This window comes from Corvus kubaryi, unplaced genomic scaffold (assembly GCF_017639235.1).
Source record: "Corvus kubaryi isolate FWS band 111438036 unplaced genomic scaffold, C.kubaryi_AGA036_p1.0 split3-73, whole genome shotgun sequence".
In the NCBI taxonomy this organism is placed as follows: Eukaryota; Metazoa; Chordata; class Aves; order Passeriformes; family Corvidae; genus Corvus; species Corvus kubaryi.
Genome location: NW_024582091.1, coordinates 29,772,122 through 29,798,329, shown reverse-complemented (window position 1 = coordinate 29,798,329; position 26,208 = coordinate 29,772,122). Strand labels below are relative to the sequence as shown.

At 41.1% G+C, this 26,208-nt stretch overlaps 1 protein-coding gene and 1 long non-coding RNA gene across 2 annotated transcripts in view; one reads left to right on the top strand and one right to left on the bottom strand.

The window, feature by feature from the left end:
- Nucleotides 1–1,018: 1,018 nt before the first annotated feature.
- On the bottom strand, nucleotides 1,019–25,294 carry LOC121658807. The gene is made up of 2 exons (XR_006014052.1): nucleotides 25,030–25,294; nucleotides 1,019–1,649 (listed from the first exon to the last, which is right to left on the bottom strand). It is a non-coding gene; the product is annotated as an uncharacterized LOC121658807 (long non-coding RNA).
- The window catches only part of CEP85L (centrosomal protein 85 like), a 137,666-nt gene continuing 120,101 nt past the window's right edge, over nucleotides 8,644–26,208 (top strand). The window contains exon 1 of the mRNA XM_042016109.1: nucleotides 8,644–8,715. Within this exon, the coding sequence (XP_041872043.1) occupies nucleotides 8,703–8,715 (13 nt within the window). The 5' untranslated portion in view covers nucleotides 8,644–8,702. The remainder of the gene's footprint in view (nucleotides 8,716–26,208) is intronic.

Below are 26,208 nucleotides of genomic sequence, written 5' to 3'. Positions count from 1 at the left end.
GCTGTCCCAGCAGCCTCCCACCCTGAAATCCCTGGGACAGCAGACTATGTCCTGCAGAGCCCTTTCACACCAGAGAGTAGCAACATGGACCTTGAGAGCAGAAGGGGGCAATTGCTACGGGATCCTCCAGAGAGCATTACCTTCTCATTTTGTGCCATACAAATGTAACTCTTTTCGGCAGCACAGAGTTGGTACACTTTAAGCAGCTGATAGATTTTCTAAAGGAGTCAGCACTAATAATTGCTCTGCAAGCAAATACCTTTGGTAATAAATCTTTCTATTCACATGCTCTAGAAAACAGAGAAGGAAAGGGACGAGCAGACCTGATTCCTGTCACAGTTGCTTTTATCACTGCCCTGCTAAATAATCTCTGGTAAGTTGTTTCATGGTTGTTTTCTGATCAAATCTTTGTCAGTGTAGAATAAGAATTCCCAAATGGCACAGTTTTACTTATAATACTGCTAGTAAAATTGTTTACAGAGAAGGTTCTCAGGGGATTCATTAAGCAATAAATGTGGCTTTCACAGCAGTTAGGTATGGGCTTTTTGTCATCTGGCCATTAAACCAGATGATGAAAGGAGTTCACCAATGTGGGACTCTCTTTAGAAGTAACTTGCATTTCAGTTTGATGGTCTTCCCTAGCCATACATAGAAATAATGGTTGTTCATTACATACAAATGGGTATGTTTGGAAATGTGGAGTGAACATATTTGATGTGGTTTAACCCCAGCCAAAAACCAAGCCCCACAAATCTCCAGTGGGATGGGAGAGAGAATCAGAGGAATAAAAGTGAGAACAACTTGTGGATTGACATAAAGTTTAATAGATAAAACAAAAGCTGTGCACACACAACCAAAGCAAAACAAGGAATTCATCCACCACTTCCCGTGGGCAGGAAGGTGTTCCGACATCCCCAGGAAAGCAGGGCCCCATCATGTGTAATGGCTACTTGGGAAGACAAACACCATCAGTTGGAATGTGTCCCCTGCCCCTTCTTTCTTCTTTCCTTTTTTTAAAATTTGCTTGCCATGATGCCATGGAATAACCCTTTGGTCATTTGGGGTGAGCTGTCCCAGCTGTGTCCCTTCCCCACTGCTTGTCCACCCTCAGCCCCCTTGCTGGTGGAGTGAAAGGCAGAAAGGTCTTTATTCTCTGTAAGCCCAGCTCAGCAATAACAAAAACATTCCTCTATCATCAACACTGATTCCAGCACAAATCCAAAACACAGCCTCATACCAGCTACTATGAAGGAAACTAACTCTACCTCACCCAAAACCATCACATTCTCCACCCCTTATTCCATACTATTTACATCATGGTCAGATCCGACATTATCCAATACAACGTCATTAACCACCATGCCCCTTTATATCCTTTGGTACAATAAACAGGTACCATTCCTTTAGTTTGTGGATGACCCCTGTAAAATGTCCATAAAATGTCCACAAATGGCCACTGAGTTTGTTTGGTTCATGGCTTTGGGCTCCCTTGGCTATGGTGATCCCTCAGGGTGGGGGAGGTGGTGTGGCTTTGTTGTGTGGAGTCGCTGGGCACCAAAGTCAGCTTGGGTTGGGTCACTGCTGCGCTTGCACTGCTTCTTGTAAGGCTTCTCCTGCATTGGTTCAGGTGGATTTTGATACAGTAATTCCTATAACAACAATTTAAAGGTATATCTATTACAATTTCCATTCCTGGTCCCCTTGCACCACATTATAGGGCTTAACATTGCAGTGAACAGTGACTAGTAAACCACAAAAGTAAATGTCCAGTAGTTAAAAGTAGTTAATTTTCCTGTCTTTCTTTGTATCTATAATTAGTCTCTGAGGACTTTATTGCCCTCAGGCAGAGTGCCTGTCTCTAGCAGTTGCACATAGAATCTCAGAACCATTTAGGTTGGAAAGGACGTTTAAGATCATCAGGTGCAACCATTAACTGAGTCTGACTGACTCCAACATGCACATTTCTTACCGTTCCCACATCCTGCACTTTTTAGTTTCTTTCCATGGCCCATTGCTTAGCAATTGATTTTACTTCACACAGTGAATTCTCCATAAATAAAGGGTCGGCAATAACACTTTAACATAAACACTCAGTTATTGTGATTCTCTATTTAGTCATTCAATCAATAACTTACAGTTGGTAAAAACATCCATCGACTCTGAGACAGGAAGTTCCTGCACTCCCAGCCTGAATCGTTTCCCAGCAGTTGCAAGAAGACCCTACAGCCAAGTGTTAGCAGTGGGAGTTACCAGTGGGTGTCACAGCACCCTGTGTTTCTTTCTTTCTGAATTACTTCTACCTTGAAATATCAACTGGCAGGCCCAAAGTGAATTGTCCTGGATAGGCGTTCCTGTATTCATTTCTACTGATACCAGAGAAATTATCATTTCAAAAGCCAGTCTCTTACTTAGGCAAAACTACCACAGTAGACAATACTGGCATACCATGTACTGGGGTGTTGGCAGAGAGAAGCTGCTTCAGGCTGCAGCAAGACTGCTTTTTAAGTGAATTGCTTCACTTCTGCCACTGCAGGATCATGCACAGCACTTTATGCCATTATTTTGTGTTGGTTATTAGTACCAAAACCTTTTGTCACTTTAATAACTTTGACTTAATTTGAAGCATACGCTGTGAGTCTGGAATGCAAAGTATATCTTTAAAAAACAGAAATTACTGTCACTGGGTGTTAGTGGATGAGAGAGACAAGATATTGATGCCAAAATGCCAATGATCTGTGCTTTAAATGCTTGGTGTGATCACTTATTAATATTTAAAGTACCTCACTTGGTTTTGAAGCAATAGTGTCCAATGCTAAGAATCTCAAGGAACAATGATAAAGAGAATGTGACTGAAAAAATGAATGAAAGATAACAAGCAAAACATCAGAATAGTTTATAAGCATATGATTTTGGGGAGGAAATTTTATCTGATACTGTTAACTGTCAAAAAGGTATCTGAAGCCCTGATTCTGCAAAAGCCATGTAGTCCTTCAATAGAGAAAAGAAATACAGAATAAATCTGGATTTAGAAATACAAAATGTAATTTTTAATGTTTGAAATATGTTGTAGTGTTGAGATTCTCTATGCCTGTAAATATTTTTGCTATGTCTCTTCAGAGACCTAAGTTCTGACAAAAGTAGTGGGTTCAGAGAAAGAGTGGGTTTAATTGGAGCATAAGCTTTTCACATTAAATTCACACTTCACATTAAATTCTGCATTTTCTAGAAAGAAGCTTTTATATATATGGTAATAGAGCCTATGTATATTTTTGTTGGACATCCTACACCATAAAAAAAATTCCAGCACCTGAATATGTCTTATAGGTAACATTTTGTCATCAGCTGAAGTGGATATGCATGTTGAAACAAATTTGATGTCCATGTCTGATGTTACTGCATCAATTCAAAACCATTTCGTAAGTCCTTAAGGAAATCCATACATTAAAAACCTCTCATATATGAATAAAAGAGTGCTATTTAATATACATACCTTCTCTGAATCATTACTCTACAACTTTAGGTTCTGTGTTTGCCTCCCACTAAAAGGGAGTTTATTCTACTGAATCAAATATTATAGGAAGAAACACAAGCATGAGCTGCCAAAACAATTTGGTAACTGAATTTTCAATGAGTTTTTACAAATTGCCCATAACAACCAAATATGTCTTTCAAGTGAAGTTATACTCGAAAGAAACCTGGGGAATACTGTGGCTTGCACTGGTTTCTGTAAATCGCAAGTGAAAAGGACCAAATTAACAATTTTTTCATCACAGAAAATGTGGAGTAGGATCAATGGTTCCTTATGTCTCTTGTGGTCTCCACTGGTCTCAAGAAATTCAGAAAAGCACAGAAAGTTACGTTGTCAGTGAAAACAATGCCATTAACAGCAAGTCTGCAAAGAGCAAAACCACAGAAGTGTGGCCTGTCCTGACAACTTTCTGTATAAAACATGTTTTAAATCAATGGAATTTGAACTTGTGCTTAGGCTGAAAAGGGTCAAGATGAACAGATATGGAACCAGCAAAGTGAAATAACAGAAATATAACAACCTGACATTCCACATTTTGTGTTCTTGCTGAGGTCAGCAAAAGAAGTGGGATTTATTTTCTTTGTATCGTACACATTTTTGCATCACAATGTCAGTGTGGCTGCATTTCTAAAAGTCACTGTAATTTTTTAACCATTCCTTTACAATGGTCTGAACTATTCTAGTGAGATAAGCCTTTCTGCTTTTCTTTCTTTTTTTTTTTTTTTCCCTGTAAGATGTACTGTGGGGATTTCTGCTGAATGAGTGATTATTTCCAGCTGTGTTAATAAATTTTCTGAAAAGATGACGAGGAATTGTTTGGATGTTGTCTTTTAACTGTCCAAAAATCAATTTTGAATTTGAAAGGAGGTGTCTTTTGTTGTTTGCAAAGAACTAGCAATTATACAGTGGGAAACAAATCTTTATGAGGAATGGAAGAGGAGCAGCCCTGAAACATTTCTGTGAATCATATCTTCTTCAGAAGTTTTTCCTTAAGAAGGGTGCAGGACTTGATGCCATGTTTGGTTTATACTTATCCTTGTCTCCTCCCCCACAGGGAAGCCACATGGTTTGAATTAAAGAAACAAAGTACAAAGCAATAACTGTATTTTAAAATGTTGCTCAGGAATGTGTCCATTAGTGAGAATAGCTAAAGTAAAGGAAGAGCTTTATATAACAAAAAGGCTGAACTCCAAAACCATTCCTTGTCCATTCAAAAATGAAACTTGCATAAACATCTATTTACTATAGATAGTACTATCAGCTCTGGAGAGCCAAGATTTTAATATGAATTCCTGTGGTTTGCTTTTATTTCAGGCAGTGTTTATCAAAACAGACTGTTTAGAGTAATTATTTAGTCCACAGATATTTGTCTCTGCATCCAATGAACCTCTACAGTCTCCACTTTCAGATGTAAATTATAGACCTGAGGTACAGATCTGGTTTAGCTGATCTGATCATACTGAGAATGGTTATAATTTTTTCCAAAGAAAAATTTATTCCAAAGAATTTGTTCCATTTGTTCTGGTTGTATTTGCAGTAGTCTTTACTTGGGTGAGGACAACAAGGTGTCTCACCAAGTGAAAAAGAGTTGTATAAATGCAGTGGAGGGATTCACACGCAGGTAATGTCTTAACAGTACTCAAATGCAATCAGTGGTAGCAAGATTAATATTTATTTTAACAATAATTATCTGAACAATTGTCTGGATCCCAAGAGAAAGTGGCAGTGGGTAAACCCCATTAATCCCGTGAGGAGATATACCTCCTAGCAAGGAAACATATTTCAGTGTTTCATTTAGCCACAAGAGTATTGCATCAGAAAAACAAAGACTTGGGTATCAAAGTTAAAAATTTATGTCTTCAAAACCCCTGAAGTACTTCTGTTTAGAGAAAAAGGGAGTTTCTCTGTGCCAATTTTCCAGCAGTGAAGTTCCCTCGGGAGTTAAGTGTATGTTTTGTGTACAGTCTGTTGCTACCTAGTGCATGTAGCTAAGCTACACTGAGATCTCTATTTTAAGCAAATACCTACTGAACTCAGTGGTAAGACCAGGTACATTCGGTATTCAATGAATCTGGTTCAATGTACAAGATAATTTGCCCTTTAAACAATAGTTCAAACACCTGAGTAAGTTCAAGTTTTCTGTTCATGAGTTTTTGAACTCACCTCTATTATGAATGCTTAAATTAGCTACATAATGCTATAGGAGGTAGTTTTAACCTTTTCATTACAAAATGGGATGGCTTTATGAAGTAATTAGAGAAAGGCAATAACTTAATGACTAGACCACTTGTCTAGATTGGGGGAGGAAAAGAAGACTTAGGTTCTTCCATCTACTCCTGTGAATCTTTAAATATCCAAAAAGTAAATGGGTTCCCCAAACCCAGGTGAATGCTTACACATCAAGAGCGGGAAGAGACACAGCATAAATGTGTAAATATTCAATGCAAAGATCAACACTTCCAACACAAGGAATTAAGAGAACCCCATCCCATGCTGAGGCCAAAGTTGGTACCTCTTCTGCAGCTGTGTTGGCAGCTCTTCCCTGTGAACTGAACTGCTTGTAACAGTTCAGGTGCCTTTTTCCTTTAGCTGTTGTGGGTTTCATGCAAGGATTAGGTCTCAGAAGTTAAATAGAAAGCCAGTAATTTAAAAGCCAGGATTATTTTTGGAAGCTCGTCCCTAGTATGTTGCAGCTGGATCCTCTTTCCCCTCTCACACTGCAGGTCAGTTACATTCCTGCAGTACAGCTAAAATACTGGTAATCCTTGGCCAGAGTGATGGGGGGAGAGAGAGGACAGGACAGCTGGATGAACTTGCACAGAGGAGTCAGCAATGTTAAACTGAAGAAAGAGAAACCATAGCTGTACCTGAAAAAGCTGGGGGACAAGGAGAGAAGGGAGAGAGCAATCACAAGAGTTGCATTATACAGTCCATTCTGAAGGAAAGAATATGGGGAGAAAGAGAAATGATCAAAATGTAAAAAGGCCTTTAATTGTTTTTTAAAATTTGTATATTTACTTACTCAAAGTCTTCCTAGTAAGAGGAGGTCATGCAGTCAAACTTTTTAGAAGGGCCTGTTGCAATAGGACAAGGAGTAATGGTTTTAAACTGAAAGAGGATAGATTTAGATTACATATAAGGAACAATTTTTTAATGGTGAAACACTGGCACGGGTTACTTTGAGAGGTGGTGGATGCGCCAGGGGGAAATATTCAAGGTCAGGTTGGACAGAGCTCTGAGCAACCTGGTCTAGTGGAAGATGTCCCTGCTCACTTCAGGAGGTTTGGACTACATGACTTTTGAAGGTGCATTCCAACCAAAACCATTGTGAGATTCTAGGAATAAGAGAGAAGGGAGGAAGCTGGAAAGTGACGAGTTGCTTGAAAAGGAAAGAGAGGGTTAAGGCAGTAAGAAGAACCTAGACTGGAAATGAAAGATGAAACTCAAGGACAAAAGGACCTTTAGTTCTGGATCAATTACAGAGGTGTCTGACTTGTCAGGAGACAGCCTTTTCACTTCAGTCAGCAAGTAATATCCAACACTCTTGTCAAATCATCTGCTACAGTTAGCTGTAGGTGATAGGTGATAGTAGAGGTGGGGGAAAATTCTATTTTTTGTCTGCATTTGCAGGTTCTTCAAAAAGTGGCAAAATTACCTAGGATGTCAAATAACCCACACAGCAGGTGCGCTTGGTGCAGGCAGGGGTTCTACGGAAGTTCAAACCATGTTTCTTCCAGGCACTGCTGCTCAGACTATCTGTAGATGGAGCAAGGAAAGACTGCCTATGTTTAATGGGAAAAATGCAAAGAAACCAGACGGATTTCACCAAAGCTAGGTAAAACTTCTCCTTCCATGCCCTTTGACTTGTGTTGTGCAATACAGCATTGCGAACTTGCTGGCACAGATGTTTCCTTTTACATGTGTGTCTCCAGTGATTTTCAGTCTGACATGAAGCTGTGTAAGCAGGACCTGCTGGAGCCCATGTCACAGAGCTGACTCAGGTTGCAAACAAACACTTTTCCCTATTCACCAACCCTGCAGAATTAGATGGAGTTCCTGGAGGAATTCTGCAAGTTTCTTGACTCGTGCCCAGAAACACAGGTTCTGCAGGCTAGATCTGCCCTTCAGCAGTGCTGTACAACTGGTCTTTTCTGTAATTCTGCCGTCTTTTCCAACCACAACATCTCTGTGAGATTTTTCACCTGTTCTTGCAGTTATAACTTAGTTATAAACATTTCATCCACTTGCATGAATAGTTTGTTGCTCTGCTGCTAATCTCTACCTTATCTAACCATTCAGTGGGTACTAAACTGATCAACAAAAATGCAGCGCTGAAAGTATAAACCCTGGTGAGGCAATCCAGATATTAAAGACATGCCACATGCCTGCAGCATCTGATGCTATCAGAGCTTTTCCATGAGTTCCCAGTCTTACATGCATATTTCTGTGAGCTGGATATTAGTGGCAGCTTTCTGCATCTGTCAGATGTTGATTCAGAAACAAAAAAGAGATTGTAGTTCCTGTCTAAAAGGCTGTGGGACACTGGCACGGATTCAGTGAGCAGTCTGCCCTACCATGGAACCCTGTTGTACGAAGGTAGGAGCAGGGTCCTGATTCACTTATGGACAAAGTTGTGCCTCAGCAGAGAATGCAAGGGCATGTAGAGATGTCTTTGGACCTATTCAACCTGTAAGTGTGCACATCTCTACCACACCACAGCAAAAGGCAGGGCAAGAGAGGTCCAAGTTCATTCCTGTGTGCTGAAGAGGAACTAAAGGTCGGTATTGCCTTTAATAAAGGCAGTGAACACCTGTCCAGATAAACTCAGTGTTAAATGGTAGCAGGCCTAGAATGCTTTTCATCTATACGTCTCGGAGCACTTCAAGAGGTAAGCACTGCAATTCTGAGCACAGAGCTTTGAGTAATAAAGCCTTTTCACAGACATATTTCTTGTAGATCTTTGCTGAAGTCACTTCTCTCCACATGGCGTCAGTTTAAGATTTTCATGCAAAGTACAAGAAGAAGGGGAGGCGGCTGCCTGTTGTTACCAATCCTGTGCTGACTGCCTCTGCACTTTGCAGCGTGTGGTTTGAGCTGCAGTCGTGCAGCTCTCCTGTAATCACCACAATTTCCTGTTGCACTCATTTGAAAAGACAATGTTCCTGAGGAAGTTATGAAGACGGCAAGTAAGTTGCTGCCCTAATTTCTGCGTGTTTGATTAAGAGTGCTTTCTTATTTATGCTGGTTAGAGCTTATTTACAGTGCTTCTCAAACATTTGGAGGGATGAGAAGGTTTGTGCTTCCAGAGAACATATGGGCAAAACTGTGTATTTTGCAGTCCCCTCAGCATGTTGCCCAGAAACAGCTGCAGAAGATTCAAGGCAGCTCTTTTTTTACTGGTGCTGAAACTGTGAGGGAGGTAACTTAAACACTGAGTTGCCAGACACTGCTGCAGTTGGGATGTCAGATAAGAAAATGTAACTATTAGTAAATCTGCTGTATGACTGCAAATGTTTCTTAAAGGCAGTAACTGAAAAAGCAATTTCACATGTTCAAGCCAGCGCTATTTTTTTAAAGGGCTGAATTATTTATGCCTTCAGATGGACTCTCCCGGCAGTTGTGAAGTGTGTGCCAGAGAGCTCCCTCGCAGTTCACAAAACAGGGTTCTCAATAGGAAGGATGTCTGTACCTTTTTGCTGACAGCCACGGCTTCCTGCCTTTGTTTGGGGAGATGCAGTGGAGAGAAGCAGCAAGTTTTCTGTCTGTCTCATGAGCAGATAACCTGCACAGCTTGCAGCAGGGATCAGGGGACTGGTTTGACTTTGCCTGCCCTCTCTGTCTGATAACAGTTGCCTTGCTGGTTACAGCTCCCATGTGTACAGAGGGCTGGATACAGCTCTCAAGTAAGGGGATTATCCAGAGAGAATATTAGGTGCTATCCTTTTTTTCTGGGCACACAGGAAGTGTTGTGGGAAAAGCTGAGTTGCTAGGCAGTTGTTTTGCTGGTAATGTGGGAACTAAGCCAACGCAGAGCAAGCCACAGAGGGGCTGTTCTTTTCAGGCCGCAGAAGAGCAGAGCCTCAGCCTGTTCTTTGCACTCTGAGTTTTCCTCTGTGTCTGAATGTCTGGAAGCCCTTGGTGCCATGCACCACCACTTCTAAAACTGATAAATCAGTTGTGGCACTCTTCTTTCCACTCACCCAAAAAGTTTTAATTTCTTTAACATGTCTCTGATCAGTTGGTAAGTTTCAGTTTACTCAAGCAAATTTTCTGTTGTTACTTCTAGAAAAAGTGAGATTTAGAAAAGGAAAGAAAGCCATTAACTTGAAAAGTAGCAAATGAAAAAAAAAAAAAAGAGAGTAAAAATTATTATAATTTAGTGTGTGAAATGAATAACAGAGAAAATAAATTCTTTAGCTGTATGCTCATCAGTGATACTTCAGGGGTTTTTTGCAGCATCACTTTAAGGATTCATTCTGCTTAAGGTCAAGTAAAGTAATAGACTCCCCTATACACTTAGACTAATTTAAATCATGAAGTGACATGTGAAGGCCCAAGACAATCCCCGTAGTTTATGTGAAGAATTGCAAAATCCAGACACTTATAATGGTAGCCTTAGTAATAGGGAAGAATTTCCATTTCTGAGACCAAGTAGAGAGAAATGTACAGCCCTTGGGCATCACACTGTATTTCAGAGAACTGTGAGAGTTAGGTACTTCAGCTGCAAAATTAGGAATACAATGCCAGACAGTGGGAAGCCAGAAAGCTGGTCTCCAGGAGAGACACAGACACTGTATGGACACTCTGATGTAAAGAAGAAAGAGGGCATTTTTCAATGCCACTATTCATCTTGTCTCCCCTGTCTCTTGTGAGTCTCCAAAAGGCTTTGTGTCACAGAAACTACCACTAGATTTGGTGCTCATGGGCATCACCACTGACAGTGCCAGCAGGGTCTCACAATCAGACAAGTGTGGAGAACAGGATCTTGCACTCTGAGTCACTTTCCTGCTGCCTGGTGGCAAATTTTATTTTAAAGGATTATTGTAGCTTAGCATTGGTGGTGCCAACCCAAATCTGCCAGTGCCAAGCCTGGCATTGATGTGAATGGTTTGCCATGAATGCTCAGGAGGAGAATGGGTTTCATGCAAAAGGGAGCTCTCATTCCTACTGCCTTTAATGCACAAGCTCTTTGGCGGCCTGAGAAACCAGAAGCTGGGTGTCATCTTTCACCATTACTAAATGCAACTTCCTTCATTTGCTTTGATGGGCTTCAGTCAATATTTCCTAAGCAGTGGCTAAGAGTATTATGGCATCTCTTCAGCTCATGTTTGTTAGTTTCAATTTTTGCTGGCATAGTAGCTGAATATAAAACCTCATTTTCTTCACACAATAATTCAATTTCTTTCTTACTGCACTTCATGAATAAATCAATGTATGGAATTGTATTACAGAAGCCCTACTAAATAATAAATAATGCATTTGGTCTGCCACATGATTCTGTGCTTGTCTCTTTGACCAGTGCTCCTCTAATTCACAAAATGGGTTTTGTATCATAGTGCATGTAAGTTAAGATTAGATCCTTTGCTATACCTTTCATAAAACGCATGCCGACTCTGAACTAGATGCTTTTGCTAAGAGTTTATACAGAGCAGTATTATACAGAGCAAAAATCTTTATTTATTTTACAAAGTCTCTCTGAAGTTTTAGTTATGTTATGTTTTTGGGGTTTTTTTTTTTGGTACGAGCTAGTGAAGTTTGGAGTCAGCAAGCCCCCTGACTCTGTCACATAGATTCTGTTTTGTAAGAACTTGCAAAGGTACTAGAGGAGCTAAGAGTTTAACTGTTCTGTGTCTGTTGTGTGCCTCATCTATATGAAATCCATTCATATTATCTGTATGCTTCAGGAGACCAAACAGCTCTCCTGCAAGGGGTCTAGGGAGAAGTTTGAGAGAAATGTTTGTGTCCCAAGTGCTGTTTGGACTATCCAGGTCCTGAGAGCTTGCAGGGGTAACTGCAGCCAAAACCAAAACCCAATAAGGGAATGATTGTTTCTCTTCAAAATCTTCCACTACATCATCTACATGTGCATTATTACGCTCAAGCTAAATAGAAAATTGACCTGAAAAAATCCATCTGGTATTGACAGTATCATGAGTGATTCTTCCCTAAAACTTACTTGCCTCTTGTTTATCTCAGTGACAAATGTTCCACCAAATCTCCTGTTTCTTCACAGCAGCATAAGCAGTGAAGGGAAATCAAGGCATTAGTAGAACATGCCAGAGATACCTATGGCAAAACTGGACTGTGAGAAAATGGTGAGCCACAAGCTTTTGGCACAAAGCCAGAACAAAATGCAGCGGAACATCTACAGGTCCTTAAAAAGTTCTGTCTTGAATATGCCATGAAAGGGGTTAAGGTACCCTTGATAGTAGAAAATCTCCTGACCTGTGAAAAAGCAGAGGCAGGGAACACTGTGAAGGGGCGTGCACACTATGAGTGGGAAAACCCCCAAAACTTTGCAGAAAGTGCAAGCAAACAGATAAAGTGGAAATAAAGCGTTTTCTGAGGAACTTTGAAATTGCAGAATTATCTTCAGATTTTTCAAGGTGAGAGAGATATTCAAAGTAGTAAGGACTAAGAAGGAAGCACTACATGGCAGACTCTGAGCTGAACATCTTATAATCTCAGGAAAAGACACTCTAAAGACAAGGTAATATTCAAAATATAGACGTCTACAAGAAGAATTATGATGATGAGGATTGCATTGTAGCAGAGAAAGTTAAGAATGCCATCCATAAATCAGTGAAAACAAAAGGTCCAAAGAGTGGATGGCTCTGAGCAAAATGATCCAGAGGAAGAGGAGCTGGTCTGTTCGGGAAGTTACATGTGCTGTATAATACACAGAAAGAAAATAAATATTCTTAAATAAAGAATGAGGGAAGTAAATTCTGCTGTTAGTGCCTAAGAAAGGTGAGCTGCTAAGCTGCACAAGCCACGAGAGATGGCTGATCAGTGAAATCAGGGCCTTTTCCAACAGCTGTGAGCTGTTAGGTCTGCCTTAGTAAAGCACTATGTGGTTCACAAAGCACTGCTATGGAATCGGTGGAGGCAGGTGAGGTTGGTTCCCAAAAACTTCTCAGGTGTGGTAAGATCAGGGGTCTTGACAAACAACACCGGCTAAACAATTGGTCCAAAGTGGTAACTGGCAGTAGATAGGATGTCTGTTATCACCTAGCACTTTCCTAGCCTTTCTGGAGAAACTCATTAATGGAATTATAATTGCAGAAAGAGTCACAGCAAGAAGATTTGTTTTGCGAACACAGAGAATAGAGGTTTGAAGAGTAAAGGTAACAGCTTCTGCAGACTGGTGAGTTGAAGTGCTGATCAGTGAGTAGAAAGCTTGGCAAAAACAGTGGCAGTGGAGAAATGAGAATTACATGGATAGTAACAAGGCAGTGCTGTGGCTGATGTGGATCATCTTTTGTGCAAAGGCAGCTTGATCACAGAGGACAGAAACTGTTTAAGGAAACCATGAGGGACTGTGCAGTGGAGGTGCTCTTGGCTTATGCAAGGTCTCTACAGAGGGAGAGGTTAACAACTTTCAACCTGTGATTTACAAGTCTCTGGTAATGCATGGACTAATGGGCACTGGAACAGGGAAGGGGTCACAGCATCAAGCCTGCCAGAGTTCAAGAAGCGTTTGGACAATGCTCTCAGGCACATGGTATGATCCTTGGGGTGTCTTGTGCAGGGCCAGGAGTTGGATTTGGTGATCCCAATGGCTCACTTCCAACTCAGCTTATTCTGCAGTTCTATGAGTCTAAGTCTATTGCAAAACCTGTAAAAAAGCAAGTTTCACTGTCAGTAACAGTGTTTGTGAATAGTCTTGAGCAAACAGAGCAGAGGATTAACAAAAAAGGATAGAAAGAGTGGCATGTGTTCCAATTTAGTTCCATCTATGAATGACTGGAGCAGATCTGTTAAATCTTGCAACTCTCCCTGGACCCTGTAGCAGAAGAGCTCTAATAATATAGATCTAGTGTTTGCCTTTAATCAAAAATGTTGTTACCAAAGTTTTTAAAGAGACGGTATTTTCCAATGTACATCATCAGTTCCTAACTTGGAGCTGGACTAAACAATGCCTTTATCACCCTCCAAGCCATTTCAGGCATTGGTTTTGCCTCCATCTCCTTCTCAACAGCCTGCCAGGAGGCAGAGGATCTTATCCAAGAACCATCACATCTACTGCTGACTCTGATGGAAATACAATAGCATTATCATTAAAATAGTGCTGAGTTGTGTGACAGGATAGCATTTGCTAAAATATTCCTCTGCCTTATTTAATTAACTTGTATCTCTTAGTGTCATCATAGTTTTAATTTTTCCATCTGCTGCCCTTAGATTTATGGGCAACAGCATGGTGTCCCTGCTGAAAGAATTCCTTGGAATAGTTTGTGCAGTGATGTTTTGTGAGGGACAAGGACACAGGGAATTGAAATCTTGTTAGTCCTCACATAAGCTGAAGTGTCTTCTGAGAGGTTCTTAAAAGCAATAAAATGTCCATAAAGCAGATTGGTAGGAGGAGCACACAATGGATGAAATGCACAGGGGAGAAGAGGTTGTGCAATAAAGACCTCAGTAAAGTGCTAAGAATTAAGTGGAAGTAGCTACCTTCCTTTTAAGCTTCTCACTTTCATAACTCCCTCTTCAAGCAGAGGTGTAGTTTTGCTCCCTTTGTCCATCACCGTCTGTGCCGTAACTTCCCTTTCAAATGCTGATGATGCATTTCTGCTCTCATTTCCTCCTCTGCACGTAGGTCACACAAGCACCCCACAGTTGTATTCTAGGGAATCCTCTGAGATAAAAATAACAGGAGCTACCCAGGGGAAGGGATGAAGTAAATGAGTCCAAGGATTGGAGCCTAAAGTTCCAAACAACAATAAGAATTTTAAAAGTGATGCTCTAGGGAAGTAAAGACACTTTAGAAAATGAGAAACTGAGCCTTCATTTCTGACTGTGGTTTTCAAAGCAATAGTGGTTTCCTTCCCCCACTCTTCCCATCACATTAGCATGTATTTCCCCCAAAATAGCAAATTATGATGACTAGAGTACAGAGGCAGAGCCAAAAGATTTACTAATATATATTCTATGCATACCAGTGGTGGTGATGTCATAGAGAAAAAATGTCTGGGATTTTTTTTTCCAGTTTTTATAGCAATAACCAACAGAGGTCAGGGCATTTCTTAAAGATTTAGTGACTGTTTGGAGTTAATATCCTTCACCTTACTTATGGACCACCATTTGCTCCCATCCAGCCATTAATCTGCTGGAAACACTCTGCACAACAGTCAAAATTTCCTATGGAATAGCAGCACAAATCAGTGGAAATGGTGTTTGGAGAGCTACCCTGTACCTAAAATGCACGTCACGTGCAAGAATAAGGGCAGGAAACAAAACTCTCCCGGACACAGGACTGGCCTGATTTTTGTGGGACACAACCCTGTCCTTCTGCTGGACATTCAGGGAAACAGGTTGACCTTTTCTGACCCCCTCTTACACGGTAGCCTTGTCACTCAGATCCAAGTTCCAGCAGGAAACACTGCTTGACACAGCAGCACCTCAAGATATCATGGGGTAGATAAGAGGTCTTTGCTGTCACTGTTGACATTTTCTGCACGTTTTTCCCCACACAAGTATCAGATGTTGCAATAACTTAGCTAAATGTGTCCTCATGAATGAGTGATGTTTCTTCCTGCTTGTAGTTTGTTCAGTCAAAATTCTGAACCAAATCCCTCTCTTATCCCTGAAAAGCCACAGGCAGAGAGTAAATGCAGTGTAAGGAAGATGGTCTCAGGCAAAGCACAGATGGAGTCTGACAGGGGAGAGCCATGGAAACTACATAAATATAGGCAGAATTGTTTATAAATCTTTCCCTTTCTTGGGTGTGGGTGTGAGCAATTGCATTATTTGGAGACCTTTCTCTTTCATAACACTTTTTTATACCCAGCCCTGCAGTAGGTTCCTAGGGAAATGTGGCAGTGGGTAATGTGATTTAGCTACTGGCAGCAACCAAAACAGCCCTCCTAATGTTGCCAGCTGACTTTGTAGCCAGTCCCATTCCATCATTCAAGTGGTTGCAATTGGAGCTTTCAGCACATAATTCAAAGCTGGTGTGATGTGGAGGGTGTTAGTTTCAAATAACAGAATTCAGTTTTATCGTAATTTACAGAAGAGAGCATTATAAAAGGTTAAGCACAATAACTCTCGTAAAAGAGCTCTGTTTTCAGGCCAAGAGTTGTCTTTACTCCTGCAGAGGTTTTGATCCTATAAAAGTGCATCTTTCCATCTTATGTAAACTGCCTGTCACCTTTCAAAATGATGCTGTCCACACTTGTTAATTCAGTTTTCGAAAGCTCCCAGGGGTAGAGCTGGAGGGGAGCAGACAGGGCCATCAGTTCAGAGGTCCCATTGCAAGAAAAGCTTCTCTGAGCAAACACCCAAGCAAGGCAGATGGTGAGAAGGTAAAGGCATGAACCTAGAAGAGGACATCCAAGTAGAGTGAGGAGGAAGCAGCAAAGAGAATGTGATTAACCACATAGGGGCAGGGAATGAGGAAAAACCAGCCATGCTCATGAGGGAAGCTGAGCAGAAAAAAATATGAGCAAAGAGTTAGTCTCAGAAAACCTCCCACAAAATATGTGCCCAAATGATAGAACTTCTGGTATTGCCTGAAAATTTTGAGCAATTGTTTCTTAGAGTTTTGAATAAATATTTCTAAAACACAATGGTATGACTTTGCTATTATTATCTTATTATTTAAAAGGCTTTTGTTCTTCTGGACAGAATCCATATAAGATTAGCGATGTGTATTTAAATCCTTTGTTTTGGAAATTATCTTACACATGTGAAAGAAACACATCTCTGGTGAGCAGTATTGCTGGAGATGGTGAGGAAGAGTAACCCTGTGTTGGTATTCCTGCTGGCACTACTCCAGAGGTCCCAGCCAAGAGACTGAGATTATACAGACACAGGGTGTCAGAAAGAGCCTGCTTTGGAGAGGGGCTTTTATTCTCCTTTCATTCCCTGCTTTTAAGCCTGGGAAGCAGAGCAGATGCCATAAAGGCCACACTTCCTGCATCAGGACTCATGGCCTGGCACTGGCATCTGGAGAAGCACATATCCCGGGCCGGAGGCCAAGTGATGTGTAACACCTCCACAGGGTTCTGTGACTTGGTGTGGGGCACCCTACTCATCCTCCTCCCACAGGGCCAGGAACCAGTGAGATCCCATGGCTGTGGCTTGGGGAGATGGGGAAAAATTGCATATTGTGAGTTAGAATATGGCAGAAAATAGTATTATGAAAACTTCAAGCAGCATGCTCTAACATGGCAATGTGTTCTGGGACTGTCCTGGCTGGACACTCTATCTGTGTGTCTAGCCAGCACAAGTGTCCACTCAGACTCTCCTTGGGTTTAACTGAACATTTCCTGGAATTTCACATTAGTTGCATCAGGAGGAAAAGCTTTTGACAGGCATTAAATCAAAGATAATTAAACCCTCTAAACTGGAAATTGTTTTATTTCTTTAACTGTGATGACCACAGGGCAGTTCAGTGGAAAGTCAGGAGGCAGGCAGGAAACAGTCTGCTCTGCTGGCCCAGGCTGGGGCCATCACTGGGCAGCAGTAAGCCCTGAAGAAGCAGGGAAATGAGTGACCAAACCAGGGAACAGGGCTGGACACCTGAGCCATGGGGCAGGACAGCGAGCCTTGGTGCAGGGGAGAGCAGAGGGAGAAGCTGGGTGGGAGAACTGAGTGCTGGTCCTCGTGTAGATTACTGGAGTACAAGTCCCTCCTCTCCTGTTGGTACCTTAACCTATCAGTGCCTCTGGTTTTATTTCTGATGTAGCACAAAAGGAAACATGGGTTTCACCAACTCATATGGTTTCTAATTTAGGTTGCAAATTAATGCATGGAACAAATAAGTGGATATTTAGGCAGGATGTGAATATATAGTTCATTAGCTACTTTGAAGTATATTCTTTATGGGTGTCCTTAGTACACTATATATATATCAGTGACTTACGCTGCTTTCCCAGGGACCATTCAAAACCCTTGTGCAGATGAGTTGGTGGGCTGCAAATTCACACTCTGGCTACTGCACACTGAGTTACTCACTGCAGACAGACCTCAACTAAAAGTATCCACACTCCTTTGCATAGATTAAGTTAATTTGCTTGAGCTTGTAGTTCCTCTATGATCAGGCATCAACTGCAGTGGGTAGCTCTAAGTGATTTCAAAATAGAAGCAGAAAAATAGCAATAACTAATTGAAATGGAATCAATTTCCATTGATGGTCTTGGCAAGGTTAGGTTTATGGTGCTGCTTGATCTCAAAAGTATTTTTCAACCTAAAGGATTCTGTGGTTCTGCATTGGTTGTGTCATTGTAGGCATCCTGTCAGATGAGCTTGGTCAGCTCTTGAGTGGACACACACAAAGGCCAAGTTCCAAGTCTTTCTTAACTCACATTCAGGACACCTGTCACATGTGAGACACAGTTCTTTCACCAATGTTTGAGCAGTATTTTGTGCTTTGGCTGGAGCAATCTGCCATTTATGTTTCCTAAACCTTTCTTGCTTCTTGTGTGTCAGGGAGCTTTTGGCTCACATTGCCAGGACTTGAGGAAGTAACTGTGAAGCCGAGATAGGAGGCATCTTTCTGTGGGTACAAAAATGCTGCTAGCAAGGATTTTCTTGCTATTTTCTGTGAGAGACTTTTCTCTCTCACAGAAGAGGTAACAGAGTTATCTAAACAACCAAACACCTGCAGCCTTGAAAAGTCTTGTTTATGGTACAGCAGAAAATATTTTGACAATGGATGTTTTAGGATTTTAGCCAATCACCCCCAAGGGCTGGCTGATCCTTTGTCCAATTAGACTATGAAGAAAAAAGCCTATAAAAGAGTTTGTAAAATAATTAAATAAATCAATCATGCTGCACAATTCCTGCCTGCTGGATCTTCTCTCCTCCTCCTCCTCCCTGCGGCTGCGGGACACGGTGATGTACCCTAGGGCCTAGGCCTGTGGTAATATCTTTCTTCAGCCTATTCCCTATTTAGCCCAAGCTCCTGGATTTTGAGAGCTTGCAGAGATAGAGAGCCAAGAAGATTCTGTGGAGACAACCAGTCCCTCTTTCCTTAAACTTATGGAGAGCCATTGCTTGGAGGCAGTGTTCAGGGAGAGCAGTTTTAGTGGGATAAACAAGCACTCAAAGCAGTTCCCTGTACTGAACACAGAAGGAAAATAATAGTTAACTTCTTTGAATTAATCATGGTTATAAAGGCAGAGATAATTAACTCTCTGTTTAATTAGGAGATCATATCTGCGAAAAGGGAGGTTTCATGTGTTTATAGTTTCCTGCAGTGCATAAATGCCAAGACCAAATCGAATAGCTTGGTAAAAGTAAATGCTGAGGTGAAGGGGTAAAAACACACAGTATGTAATGCACATGAGCTTGTGGTAGCAGGAATTTATTTTTCCATGGAAAAAGACTGAAAGCGCTTGTGATTGATGCTGTGTAGGGCTGGGAGTGGGACTCAATGATCTTTGAGGGTCCGTTCCAACACAGATTATTCTGTGATTCTGATGAGTCGAACTTGATCAGTAGCATGAATAGAAGTGTAACATAGTGAGTAATTCCTTTTCCATGTAGCCAAAAGGACTTCCCAAGTCCAAAATATGTTCCATGCAGATTGAAAAATTGCTAGCAATAACTGACCAGAAAGAAAAAAAGAGAGTCAGAGTGTTCAGTATGTACTTACATTTATGAATTAATGATCTTTCTGGTCTCCACTCTCTATATTCGTGTTGCAAACCTTGTTCTGTGCAACCTCTGCTTGAATGCACCACCCCAGCATGATTACAGTGATACTGCAAAACTCCACATCAGAACTGCTCCCAGTTGTGGATGAGTTGTACAGGTGTGGTGTCAAAAATAAGCCAGATTTCATGAGCTTCCCATCCTGTTAGGAATGTTTGGTGGGTCTAACATCACCTAGCGAAGCAATTAGATGGATTCAGTGCTCCGTGGAGAGTGCTTTCCAGAGGGAAAACATTTGGGGTAGTGCAAAGGAGTAAAATTCCTGAGGGAGTGTTGGTGGTATTGTCTCAGGTAGATCTCAAGGGCTTGATCTTGGTCTAGGGTTTGGGGTTTGCCTTACTCCATTCCTACTTTTTTACTACTAAGAGAGAGATACTGCCCTGGACTGTGGTGTTATTTCACAGTCCCCTGGTCAGCATACTGAAATCCTGGAGAGACTGTAGACTAGTTTCCTGACAAGTGCTAGAAGCTGTATTCTTTGGGACATTTTAGAGGATGCTGAAGAAAATAATGTTAAATAAAAAAAACCATGATATTTTGCAGGGAATTAACTATGTCACCAAGTAAGTTGTTTCTAGATGTACCTTTTGTGTTTCTTTGAGCCACAGAAGAAAATCAGAAGTGAAAATAATATTGTAGAGCTGTCAAAAAAAGGAAGTGGTTTTTTTTAGTTCCAGCAGTACTAAAGAAGATTGAAGAAGGAGAAACTGTATTGTTGCCATCATTGTTTTTTAACTGAAGTCATACTGTACCTAGCAAGGCACTTAGGTAACACTGTCTAAATTGTCTTTGTACTCAGAAAAGGTCATAAGTAAATTACTTTGAAGCTTAATCAGTGGAAGTATGGACAATTTCTGAATTTCATTATAAATCCAGTTTAAATCCAGTGAGGTCAGCAGTTACTTGGGATTTACAGTAGAGTAAGTGTGTGCAGAATATGGCTCTGTGATTTTAAATGCTTCATTTCCACTGTGCAGGTATTATACACTTGTCAGCAACTTGCAGAGAATAATTTTAAAGAAGAGACTCAGAATGCAAACTCATAAAATAACTAGCTATAGGACAAAAATTGAAAACTTTAACATTGTTTGATATACAAAATGTTTTCTAGTGTTTCTACAAGTGTCTAAAGCTAGTGAATGTTTCATGTAGGGATTACAGTGAATAGTTTTGTATGTAGGACATTTTAGAATAGGATGTAAGGGTACATACTTGTTTTCTTTATAGTTGTGGTTATCTTCTTGATCCATTATATACTTTTGTGATCTGTAGAGAAAGCCATAAATCCTTTGGAGGAACAGCAGCTCTCCACAGGAGCCTGGTTTTTTAAGTTCCTTTTGAGCTAGTCTAGATCCCTGGGTTTGCTGGCTTTGGGGTTTTTGCCAATTGGATAACAGAAAGCACTTTCACCACCTCAGATGGCACAGAAGAACTGGCAGGGCCCTTTGATTCAGGATATAAACGTGCCATCGATGATGCCAGAGAAACAAAGGCAGCAGGAGGAGATGACTTTCAGCACAAGTGGTCTGTTCCTTTTCTGAAGCAGCTGAGAATGAAATTTGATTTGAGGTGTAAAACAAATCCTGCACTTCTTCATAACTGCTTATAAAGAACACAGTAAAAGGTGAGACCTGAACATAGAATAAAAACCATAAAATCACAGAAGAGAAATCACATTTGGCTTCACAAGACTTACATGCAGGTCTGCGTCAAAACTTTCACAGAAATCTTGGGATTTAGATCCTAAGCCTGATTTTTTTCAGTACTAAGAGGAATGTTGTAAAATATAGAAGAGGGTAAAGAAACCAGAAAGTTACTGGGGCAATAGGCATGTAGCTCATGTAAAATAACATCCCTTTCTTGGGATTCCTGCCTGGCTTTCTCTAGGTTGGGCCTATAGAGACTTACTGCTACTGAACAGACTGCAGCTCCTGCCTGTCTGCACTTCCTGCACTGGAGCTCCTTACTGATTTGTTTATAAGAAATGCTCCAAACCTGGCCCTGGAAGTAAAAAATAAAATGACAGGAAGGTTTTGTTCAGTGTCCTTATTTTGAGAGATACTTTAGGCTGTGCAAAATTCAAAGGGGTGGGTTTTCCTGTTTATTTTCTAATGATGAACTTTACAGTGTGCAAATATGGGAGATGAAAATACATGAGGTAATTTTTCCTGCAGAAGCATCATGGAACAGGCAGATAAAACAGCACAGGAGTATTTAGGAATGTTATTTAAAGGTAAAGAGTTGAACAACACGAGTGACTGTCAAATTCATTGCCAAACATAACAGCTTTTGCGCATGCTCCAGAAAAATAATCATAGAAGTATTTTTGTGAAATCTCTTCTGTTTGTATGTTTTGCTATCTCACTACAAATAAAAAGAATGCTCTTCCTCTTGGGAGAATTTAGTGTGACAATCACTTTTTGAGCCAGACTGCTTTGGAAGACAAGGTGCAGCTGTGCAGCCTAAGGAGGAAAGGACACTGGGCGTTTCCTGGCCCAGGAGCAGTATGACTCCCATCAAAAAGCCCACTGCCCCGAGGGTAAAGTTCGTCTGTCTTTTGGCTGCACAGCTTTCTACACCACAGCGGCTCTGCCAGGCAGCAGGAGCAGTGCTGGGGTGCTTCCTGGCAGGCCTCTCCATCCAGCAGACCATCACTTGATGCACTGGCATTGAGGTTTTCCACAGCAAGATGTCCATTCTGCTTTCAAGTTCAGCAAAGGAGCAAGTGAGGAGGCAGCCTGGCTCAGAGCTGGCTTTACACGTGATGTGGCTCTCTGCCTGCTGGCTCAGTCTGCTGCCAGGCCATCCACGTGGACTTCCAGGCAGCACAGGGGGCAACTCTTCCCCTGGAAGATGAGTCTGGGAGGCAGCTGTGGGGGAAGCTTTGGGGCCAGGGACTTTGCCAGGAGCCAGGCTTCCCAGGACCCAGTGCAGCTCAGGGAACAGGTTATCTGCTAGGACACCTGGGGATCCACCTATCTCAACTGAGAGCAAGGCCATATCCAAACTGATCCTGATTTATTTTCTTCAGCAAAAAACATAAAAAAGTGTTATTGCACTGATGCTAGGCATCAGTAAGGGCACTAATAATGCAAATCTAGGAATCGTGGGTTGAAAATTTATCCCTCACTTCTCTAAGATTAGTCTAGTCCTCCTACACACGTAACACTTTCTATCAGTTTCTTCATAACCTATCATTATGAATTACCCAGTGATTTGTTGATTTGGCATGTATGCAGTGATTCCTCTGGTAAAGCAAGCCAAGAGAATTCATTTTTGACAGGAAGTTTCTGAAGAACTAGAGATGGAGTGTCATTAGAGATGTATTCAGATGTATTTCCTTGTGAAATGGGCAGATACATTTTAAAAAGTCTTATTTGACTAGGCTTAATGCTGTATTGTCAGTGCTGACATAGCTTGTGGAAATCAGTTTAAATTTCATTTAGAGGTCTGAGAGATTTGTTGATAGTGGCTCTTCGTTTTAATTGCAAGAACGTCAATCTACATAAGTATATGAAATTACTGAAAACAAAATAAAGCATAAGAGCATCAGATGCTTGGGTCTCATCTGCATGTTCTGGTGGCAGGTCTGGGTATAGCGTGAAGAACATGACCAGAGCAGCTGATTTCCATCAAATGGCATCATGATGGCATAAAGGAAGGTGCACTGGGCCCTGCTGGCTCTATCTTTTATGCTCTGCAGCTCAGCTGATGTAATTTTCTCTGATGGCTCTCTCTCCTCTCCGCAGTGTCCTGGGGAGCTGCACGGCATTGCCCATTCATGCTGCACTTGATGGATAGCACAGCAAACACGAGTGCACCACCCAAAAAGGCAGCAGTGCTGGCTTCCCATTAGTATTCCAGTGTATCCTTTTGGGGAGTTCTAGGGGTAAAAATCACCAAGTCTGGAATCTGTTACCTATTAGGGAGTTGTTATTTACAGGTGTGGCAATGTTGATGTAAGACCTTGTGATACCAGAGGCTTTGCAAAATGATGCCATCTGTCCACTGGAAATCAGGTTAAGATTAAACACACGTCTCTCTTTATAGACCAGTGACTATGTGTCAAGGGCAACATCTTTTGTTCACTGACCTGTAACATGATCTGTAAATGCATTTGTCTCATCTTATGTTCCTGTGTGTCCTTTGTGGGTTTTTTTAGTGTACTAGCACCCATGTAAATACACTTCATGAAGCAAGCACCTTGATTAGATTTAGGCTTGTGTAAATATTTTATTTATCCTAAATTATATCTTTCAAATAACCACATTTTCTTGCTTGTGCAATATAAAAACTTGCCAAGTGCCTCACACACTGCTGCTCTGGTGCCAAATTATTACAGTTTTAACTTCCCCACAGAAATATTTGTGTGCGGAATTGGTTTTGTGCATGTTTTAAAACTGCATCATGTGGTAAACACACTGTTCAGTGACTACTAGAATTTATTTAGCAAAACTGTGTGAAAAAAATGTAAATATTAAACAATTGTGTATCATTTAAGAGCCAAAGCTATACCTCATCCAGATTTACCAGAAAAAATTTGTCTAACAAAAAGCCCATATGTAATAATGACATAAAGGAACTAGAGAAACTTTTATTCATTCTTAACATAAATGAAAATAACAATTTCTGAAAGTCAAATCCTTGATTGCTTCTGCTTAAGTTTAGTCTTCTTTAAGAACTGCAAAAATATTTCATTAAATCCCTCCCTCTCTTTCCCTGAGTTCTTGAAACCTGAAGGAAGCAGATTTTAGACATGTTGTTAGATCATTTTTCCACAGCCAAATAATTATCTTTTGTTATAATCTGTAAACAACTGAAATGTGGGTTCTTTTTTAATCTATGTAGCCAGGATGAAGTCAAATACAGCTGCTGTAAGTAACATTTATAATGGATGGTACTGCAAAAAGAACAACATTGAGTGTCACCTTGACTGTCTGGATATATTCCCTATTTTTTGGTATGAATAAATTGAGAAAATACAGGGCATAAATGCTCAACATGTTTTTTAGACAGTAGATTTCAGTCTAATTGCATTAATAATTATATGCAAAAGATCATTACACAACACATCAGTCAGAAGAGCATCATCCTCATGGCATTGCTGAGGGCGGGGAGATTACAACTGTCTTGTGCCTTGTCTAAGCTCTTTCTTTTTATTTGGCTCTGGCTTGAAAGATACAAATTCTAGATTAGAAATCCAGTGTATTGTAGGCTTTTGTGAGTAACCCAGGTTAGTTTTAAATTACATGGGTTCTGTGGCTTATTCTGTACATCCTCAGATTGTTACCTACAAAGCCACTGCAGGGAAAAAAGCTGTGGACCCCTGTGCATGCATCAGATCTAGGGGGAGTCCGTGGCAGGCAGAGCATGGAGCTGGCTCCAGTCCCCTTGTGGTGCCAGTCTGTGCACACAGTGGCCAGGCACACACAGTGCTTGGGATGTGACCCAGGCTGTGAATTACTTTTTAAAAGGTTGCATGGTGGGAATTGTCTTCAGCTAGAAAAGGGTTTGCTGTCTCAGCTGAGGACACTGATCCAGATAGAAAAGCCTACTCAGGTGACGTCGGTAAGTGATATAAACCTGGTGAAATAGTAAGGGAATGCAAAGCCTTAGAGCTGTACCTGTACAAAGAGCTCGTGTTGTCTCCTGGGAATCCAGTCAGACACAGACCATGGACACCATTCTCAAGGGAGGTTATAAAAAAATGGGGAACTTCTGGTTCAGATGACACTATACTTTCCACCCAGTTGACTGTGTCTTCTTGCTGCAGGCTATAAAGCTGCATCTAAATCCAAATTAGTCAGAGCAATTGGATTTTTCCTTACAACCTGAAAACATGCATCCCAATTCACTTTCCTATGTGGAAAACTGCACCCTTCCCAAATAAACCCTAGCTGGGTTGCTGGAACTCTGCTATCAGGAAGGTTTTTATTGGTGTGCCCTGAAAATCTGGAGCCTGTTGTGCTCAGTGCCCATATTCTCTTTTATAGCAGGATTTTTCTTTCTTCAGACAGAGTTGGGAACACTGACATTCACCCAGCGTGTTTCCTCTGTGCTGAATTCCTCTACGTTGAATGACTAACAAGAGACCAAGGAACACTCTGAAGATATCTTTTCATTGCTAATGCTCAGATTTTCCATTCACTGCCAAGACACAGCATCCATTTCCAGCAGTAAATGTCATGGACACAATAGCTCTGCTGTCGGTGTGAAAACCTAACTTAACTAAAGGGGGAGGCATAAATGATCAGAGCATATCCTCTGTGTGCAAAACTATACAGTCCAAAGTATGCTGCAAACTCCCAATTTGAAATAGATTAATTAGACAGGGTTGTGTCCTAAGGCTTCATTATCTACCTGCATCAAATGTAACCTTTTTTTTATTATTATTATTTGAATCATCTTTACATGCTGAGGCACTAAAGCTGATTATGGTCCTTACTTGGCCAAAAGAAGGCAGCATTTGTAGGAAGGTTTGCAGGCTACAGACCTGGCTGCACAGTCTTCACTTGGATGAACAGGTGTTGGGTGAATGTTAAGAGATACTTCTTAGCTTGCAGAAGACAGCATTCCAGAGGCCGTGTTTAAGCAAGCAGGAGATAGTATAGGACAAAGGAAAGCAGAGCCAACAAAGTCTCAGTGAATGACAATGTGGAAAACAAATGTTGGGGATCATGTCTGAGGTCAGTCACTGAACCAGGAGCAAGATCCAAATCAAAATCTGAATCTGCCTTGTAGATTGACCTCCAATGCATAGCCTGTAAATTCATTTCAGAGTGGTGTAATTCCTCAGTGCAGAA